The following is an 8,650-nucleotide window of genomic DNA, read 5'->3' on the forward strand; positions in this document are numbered from 1 at the left end:
TCTTAGAATAGCAATATGGAACGCCAATGGGCTTCTCGCACGCAAAAATGAAGTAATTATATTTTTGTCAATAAATAAAATAGACATTTTATTAATTAGTGAAACGCACTTTACTAAATATTCCCATTTCACTATTCCTTTTTACACCGTTTACCACACTCCGCACCCAAACGGAAAGCCACAGGGTGGCACAGCCGTTATTATTAAAAATAATATTCCGCATTATGAAATGGACCAATTCAACAGAGATTATATTCAAGCGACTTCTGTAAAAGTTCAAACTTTGCCATATGAGTTGACTATCTCCGCTGTATATTGTCCTCCAAGACATAATATCAAAAGGGAGCAGTTTCAAGAATTCTTTAATACTTTGGGGCCCAAATTTTTAGCAGGAGGCGACTATAATAGTAAACACCCAAATTGGGGATCTCGTATTTCTAACCCAAAAGGAAAAGAACTTAATTTTGTAACTCAACATAACAACTTTGTTACAATATCCACAGGTACTCCTTCCTATTGGCCTAGTGATCCGGCGAGAATACCTGACTTACTCGATTTTTTCATTTCGGGCGGCATTGATAATAAATGCATCGAAGTTCAGTCAAATTACGATCTAAGCTCGGACCACTCTCCAGTCATTGCATCTGTGAGTTCAAATTTAAAACAAACACAAACAAGTTACAAACTTCATAATCACAAAACGGACTGGGTGTTGTACAAGAATATTATTAAGGACCAAATATACTTAAAAATGCCTCTAAAATGCTCAAGCGATATAGACGGCGCATTAAACGACTTTCAACAAATTTTGAAGAATGCAGTCAAAGATTGTACTCCGCAAAATTTCGTCACCAATAAAGGACCCTACATAACGCTAGAGATTAGGAAACTAATAGCTGAGAAACGTAGGATTAGGAAAAGATGGCAAACCACTCACTCGCCACAGGATAAGACTCTACTAAATAGAATGAATAACTTATTGAGAACTAAAATTAGTGAAATGAACAATAATAACTTCACTAACTATGTTTCTAGATTGAATAGATTTGATAACAGCTTATGGAAGCCACTATCTAATAGAAGAAGACCTGCAACTAAACACCCTCCAATAAGATTAAATGCCTCCGACTCTTGGGCAAGAAGTGACTCTGAAAAAGCAAACATGTTTGCTAATTATCTATCATCTGTCTTTTCGGTTAATGATATCAAGTCAAATTTTAACATTCCTAATTCTGAAAACACTACCTCAGACCTTAACAAAACTAGATTCTTCACCGTGAAAAGTGTTTATAATGAAATTAAACGTCTTAAAAATAAAAAAGCTGTGGGTATAGATTCAATTTCAAGCATAATGCTTAAAGAACTCCCCAGAGAAGGATTTATTTTACTTACCTACATCTTTAACGCAATTCTTAGGCTCAATTACTGGCCGACATTATTCAAAACCTCTACGGTAAAAATGATCCCAAAGGTAGGAAAAGATCCGAACAAAGTCAATTCTTATCGACCAATAAGTCTGCTTCCAATAACATCTAAAATATTCGAAAGACTCCTGCTAGCAAACATCGCAAGGACCACTAACCTAATTCCTGATCACCAATTCGGCTTTCGCAGCGGACACACAACTACGCAACAGTGTCATCGAATAGTAGACACCATTAATAAAGCTTTTGAAGGCAGTAAATACTGTTCTGCTGCTTTCTTAGACGTAAGCCAAGCTTTTGATAAAGTTTGGCATGAAGGCCTTCTATACAAAATTGGAAATCTATTGCCAGCATACAAGATTTTCTTTGAATCTTACCTTAATCGGAGAAAATTTCAAGTCAAGGTTGGCGATACTTTAGCTGGGCCAAAAGTAATGAAAGCAGGAGTTCCCCAGGGCAGTGTTTTGGGACCATTCCTTTACCTAATTTATACCAATGACTTCCCCACATTGAGAAACACTACCTGCTGCTCGTTCGCGGACGATATTGCTGTTTTGGCAGTTGCACAAGATCCAACCGATGCATCTTTTAAACTGCAATATCACCTTGATAAAATAAATGATTGGTCCAAAAACTGGAAAATAAAAATTAATCAAACAAAATCACAACATATAACATTCACGCTCAGGAAACAAAGCTGCCCAAGAGTAACGCTTGACGGTGACGATATTCCCCAAAACAACGTGATTAAGTACCTAGGCCTGCACTTAGATTCCAAGCTCACCTGGAAATTCCATATAAACAATAAAATACAACAATTAAAACTAAAAATGCAACAGCTAAATTGGCTTTTAGGCAGAAAGTCAAAACTTTCACTGTATAACAAAGTCTTAATCTACAATGCAGTGCTGAAACCGGTGTGGACCTACGGCATAGAGCTGTGGGGATGCGCTAGCAAATCACATATAGCCAAGATGCAGAGAATGCAAAATAAAATTCTCAGAACTCTAGTCGACGCTCCATGGTTCGTAAGTAATCATATTATTCATCAAGACCTAAAAATACCATATATTAAAGACGTCACCAAGGATAAAATCTGCACGCATCTTAACAAAATCGCAACACATAGCAATAAATTACTGAAGCCACTTGTGGAAGAAAACACAAACCGAAGACTGAAAAGAAAATGGCCTGCCGATCTGACCATGTAATCTCTGCCTGACTCTCTTCACTTAGGGTTAACTCAATGGAGGCAATCCTAATGTACTTCTTGTTTCCTAATTTGCTTATAATTATATTTTTGTATTCATTTATAACTTTTATTTTTGTATCTTTATTATTTGTTTATTTTAATTATTTATTTAATTTTTATTTTGTGTATACATCACACATTAGCTTATAGAATCTGTATTCTGATTGCTAATTATAAATAAATAAAAAAAAAAAAAAAAAAAAAAAAAAAAAATACGATATGAGACGAAAATAAAAGTTAATACTTTAAGATCAATTGATCTTGCTTCTTAATTTAGTTTTTTATTTTTCATTAAATCTGCCTATAATTACTTACTTTAATTGTTTAATCTAAAGACATGATTGATTGTTAAATCTGAATTTTGGAATAGCTTTTTGAACCTCTAAAATTATTTAATTAACTCAGTTAACTGCATAATTTTACTACATAATATATAGTACGTGTATTCATATTCTTTTTTCCGTCAAATATCAAGTATTTGCAAATATTTTTACAATTTTTGGCCTCAAACAAATAAAGCAATTGAGTTGCAAATATAAATGTATACGCAGTTTCATATAGTAGCTTTAGATACTAGTAAAGCATCGTGCCATGCAAATTGCTGAAACTTTCCGTATCGAAAATTTAAAATATTTAAAATTGCTTTGAAATATTTTGAAAATTTTGAAAAAATTACATTTTTGAAAATTTTAATTTTTTAAAAAAAAAATTACATGTTTGAAAAATGTCTAAGTGTTTTTTATATTTTGAAAATTTTGAATTTGTTTTCAAAGCAATCTCGCTGCTTTAATGATGTAGAGACAAAATACTAAGCGCGTCGCAGTCTAACAAGTGAAAATTATTACAAAACACATAGAAATATAAACAAAGTTTGCATTTATTAATTGCATTCTATAAAATATCTGATAATTTGATGTGTACATGTTTAGTAATCATTTTTGACCTCCAAATGGCGTTTTTTACCTTTTTTATTTGATCTCCGAAACAGCTAGACCTGGCTTATCAAAAATTTTGTCAGTTCTTCATTTAGTCAATGCAAATAAATGCTTTTTGGATCATGTAAAGTCTCAAAAACTGAATTATTGTTTTTGGCACTTTTTGCCCCGCATCATTGAATGGCTTTTAAATTTTTGAAATCGTACCAGCCGTTTTCGAGAAAACGTTAATTTACGGCAAAGAATATGTTCACATACACACACACACATACTTTTTCCAAATTTGGTCTCATTCGATTCAGAATGGCTCGAAACGTCGAGAAAACATAAAACTAGCGTATCGGATTTTTTTATGAAAACATAATCTTCTTTTTCGGGAATTTAAAATGTTATTTTCTATTTTTGTGCTATTTCTATAAGTTAAAAAAGGTTTAACAATATCAATGGTAAATATTGATAATGTGGATTTAAAATATATTAAATCAAATACATCATAACATTTTAATGTTTAAACTAGATTTTCTATAGCCTCTCCGCCTATAAATAAATATTGTTCAAGTTCAAACGTGCGTTTTGCTCTTCAAGTAAAACAAAGTTTCATAAATACATTTATGAAATAATACATAATTAGAATGCGTATTGTACAATTCACAAATATATTTACCATATATAATAGATACGGTATTTTTAAATTTTAGGGGGCTTAAATAATTTTATTATTTCCCATAAATACAATTTATATCTCAAAGCATTCTCAAAACTTTTACAACTCAAATTGATCCTTTCCAGAGGCGTTTTCCGGAAGGAAATCACGAAACATTTTTTATCAAAACTTTCCGCAATGTTAACTCTGGTCGGAACTAATTCCTCTTTGCCTGTTCATGCTAATGTAACAACGTCACCTTGTCTCGGAGCGTGATGATGAAAATCTGCGCGAAAGCGCTAAACGTCGTCCCAGGTCGACACTCACCGGCACGATTCCGTTGATGTCTTGATTCTGTTCTATCATGGAAAAAATGAAAGAAAAAATAGTCATCTCATGTTTTTGGATACTGAGATAATTCAAATGCTTAGAAGTTTCCAAGGTCTTTCCTCAAAAACGGGTCTCGTGGGTGCGATAGACTCGATTATCCGCGCGCTAATTATGCGAGCCAGGGGATGCAAACGACCTTTAAATCAACAAAACTGCGAGAGGACATGTCAAAAAGTCGCTCATCTGCATGATTAATTAGTTTGCTTGTAATTGGTCACAGATTGCTGTCCGATGACTGTATTAAAAAAAACTGGTTCTGTTTTTTTTAAACAAAATTATCGGACATCAATATGTGAACAATTACAAGCACACTAATTAATCATGGAGAATTGATCGGTTCTTGTTTGCATGCTTGCATTTGAATTTTAAAAGAAACGTATGTCATACAACATGGAAGTATTTATTAATACTATTGCTGGGATAGCATTTTCATAAGTATCTGTTTTGTTTAAGTTTATGGTTGCGCTTACAACGCTTGTGTCAATAATTTCTGTTATATTAGTTTGATAATTAAGTGTATCCATTTGAAATTCAATACTTTGTAATTGATATCGATATTTTTGTACACTTTTTTGTTTTTGTATATAAAATTATGGCATGCCTTATCTAACTTGGTGCTAATTTGCTTTAATTGCTGTTAGAATCAATTACGAAAACTCTTTTCTGCGTTGCTTTTTTTAATAAAGACATTAGGCATCAATTTGTAACCAATTTATTTAGCAAAACTTAGTAGCTCCTGTTTGAAATTTTTGCTTTGAAAATTCGAATAAAACTTTTGTAGCAACATGGAAGTTTGTGTCAATACTTATGCTATTAGTGTCGATCGACAACTAATGTCAAAATTATAAATAGTTGAAAATGACAAATATGCCATTTATTGTTTTTATTCGTTTCATTATTGAATTTTTTATAAGCTGAAACTATGGATGCGTAGAACTGACAAAATTAGATCTTCAGCAACGACTCAAATTTTCTCCTTTTTCTAAATTTTACTCAAAACAATTTTAGGTATATTATTTTTAGTTTAAATATTCTTCTAAATTAAGAAATATTTTTGTGGTAAATTATAATTTTTGTTGTTTAATTAAAGTTTATGCTATTTATATAAGGTTTGCTTAGGTAGTTTTCTTTTATATATTTTAACAGTTTGGCTGCTTTATATATTTAAAAAAAATCACAGTTTTGAGTAGAAATTTTTTTCCGAATTTTTACAAAAAAATGCCTTCTTTCATAATATTTCTAAAAATATTAAGATACGCTTAAATGTATATCATTGAAAATGTAAGTCCTTTTCTGAAATATTTTCTATTATTACATATCTTTTATAATGTTTTGAGATATTATAAAAAGAAAGTGGGTTTATTAATATTCTAGAAAACTTTTAAAATTATGATTTTTTTTTTAAAATCAATATATAACGTAGAGCGGGGCTTAAAGGTCCGAGACTGAGAAAGCCCACCACCAATATTTCGAAAACAATTTAAGTCAAATTTTTTTTTAACAACTATATTAAAAAGTAGAAGGTAACATATAAGTAACCAGCCTTCGCCTTAAATCAAATTACGTCGCTACCGGGGTATAAACCTTATGTTTGCAAATTTATAAAAAAATATATCCTTTTGCTGTTAGTTTTCTCGGTTGTGAGCACTGTTGTTTAGTTTATGAGGTGTATTGTTATGTTTAAGTAAGATTCAACCGTTTTTTTATTATCTCTATTTTCGTGGAGTAAAAAAGACCAACTGAACCTTTCCCCTGGCAAAGAAGCAAACAATAAGTAAATAAAACGGAAAATTAAGTTTTAAAAATCAATTTTATCTTGTGATAAATTAAATCAATTATTACTACGATTCTGCTAATGAATATTTCTGACAAAGTACCAGATCAAGATTATATACAATGTTACCCTTGTAAAATATGTGCCCATGAATTTTATATTTTGCTTTAGTTGAGTCGTGTAGCTACTATTTCAAAATTATTTTGAAATTAAAAATATGACATAGAATATATTTGGCCCGTTCATGAGGTAAAAAGGGACCGATCACAAATTTTAGAAAAATAACTGAAATTTTGCTGAAGATAATTTTATAGTTGTTTGATATGTGTTATATAGTTCATTTGGATTACACAAGTAAAATTAAGTAAAATTGGACCTTGAGTCGTGTAGCTACTATTTCAAAATTATTTTGAAATTAAAAATATGACATAGAACATGACATTGGCCGCTTATGAGGTAAAAAGGGACCGATCACAAATTTTAGAAAAATAACTGAAATTTTGCTGAAGATAGTTTTATAGTTGTTTGATATGTGTTATGTAGTTCATTTGGATTAAACAAGTAAAATTAAGTAAAATTAGACCTTCAGTCATGTAGGTACTATTTCAAAATTATTTTGAAATTTAAAATATGACATAGAATATGTTTTGCCCACTTATGAGGTAAAAAGGGACCGATCACAAATTTTAGAAACATAACTGAAATTGTGCTGAAGATAGTTTTATAGTTATTTGATACGTGTTATGTAGTTCATTTGGATTACACAAGTAAAATTAAGTAAAATTGGATCTTTGGGCCCCGACTTAGCCTATTTATTAAAATTAAATGCTGAGCCTCACAATCAGATTTTTTCCTGTGATTTATCCAGTACCATACTTGGTTACATTTTGTGTTTGAGATATCGAATTCCCGCAGCTTAATAACCCTAATCGCGTGAATTTATGATGTAATAATATTTTCTGAATGAACATTCTCTGCCCGATTGCTGTTTCCATCAATGTCAGTCATATTCATTATTCGCATTTTGCATGCACGGGCATTGAACAGCCGCCCATATTCCTCGGTAACTCGATTCAAATTCAAGTTTGAACCATCCGGAACCCGCGAATAATCAGTTCAAATCAGAGTTTTCAAACATTTTGAAACTATTTTATAGAAAATTTTAGCTATCGAAATAAAACTTTGAATAGAGAACATAGATTAAAAAAAGGCTTTTATTTTGATTTCCTTTAGTTTTTTATTTTATTCACTTAAAATGTTGATTAATAGGTGTTTTTAAAAATTACTATTAATTTTTAATATTAACAACACATAATTAGTTATGCTAAATAATAACAAATAATGCAACATATTTATGCTGCTTCAACATACTTAGTATTAATTGTTTGTGAGATAAATAAAGTTCAAATTTCAGTTGCATGGCAAGTTGTATGATGTATTTTCATGTGTGTGATTAATGGTTATTCAATAATATGGTTTTAATTCATGTATTATTTACCTGCCTACTTCTAACATTCATCCCGTCCTTTTGCCTCTATTCTTGTCGACCTCTCCACCTGTGTACCTGTCTGCCTCTTAATCTTACAGTAAAAAAAAGAAAAACTACTGTCCATCGTACAGTAAATTAGTTGGTATTGGTATTTTATCATGAGGCAAGTTACATGAACTTACCGATATGTGTAAATAATCGACTTAATTAATAAAAAATAAATTAATTATGTCTTATAATTTATGAGTGATTATAAGTATTCCGAGTGGATTTATTCCACATAATTGAAAATGAACAAACACGATAACTCGAAGTATTTTCTAAAAGCAAATTTCCAAAATTCAACAATTTTTATAATTGAACCAGTTTTCGTAGGACTTCAATGGGGCAGTATGTTCAGTAACACCAAGTACTCCATCGTAATACCAAGTAAATCGTCTAATTTTAATTTTAACAAAAGTCATGAAACTACTCATTTTCTCAAACTTTGATGAATTTTTAAAATTAAACGTAATTGTCGTAAGGTTGTAATATTTCAGTAAGCTCTATAAGACCATGATATATATCGCAAAAAAAAAAAAATTCCACAAGAAAACGGCTCGATAGATTTTCAGCTAAAACTAATCAGTATCATTCCCAAATAATATCTTTCAAACAGTTTTTGATTTTTTAAAATCGATTCGGTAGTATGAGCCTAAATGTGGACGGAAAATTTAACACTTTTTTCTAAATTATAAAGAAAC

General features: G+C 30.8%; 1 protein-coding gene across 1 annotated transcript in view; it reads left to right on the forward strand.

Annotated features, from left to right (window-relative positions):
* Positions 1-229: 229 nt before the first annotated feature.
* LOC113373958 overlaps positions 230-8,650 on the forward strand; it is a 471,407-nt gene continuing 462,986 nt past the window's right edge. The window contains exons 1-2 of the mRNA XM_026614222.1: positions 230-2,019; positions 2,113-2,448. Coding sequence (XP_026470007.1) covers positions 230-2,019; positions 2,113-2,448 — 2,126 coding nt within the window. The remainder of the gene's footprint in view (positions 2,020-2,112; positions 2,449-8,650) is intronic.

This window comes from Ctenocephalides felis, unplaced genomic scaffold (genome assembly GCF_003426905.1).
Source record: "Ctenocephalides felis isolate EL2017-DRISC unplaced genomic scaffold, ASM342690v1 CF-g0.4_SCAFFOLD_01604, whole genome shotgun sequence".
In the NCBI taxonomy this organism is placed as follows: domain Eukaryota; kingdom Metazoa; phylum Arthropoda; class Insecta; order Siphonaptera; family Pulicidae; genus Ctenocephalides; species Ctenocephalides felis.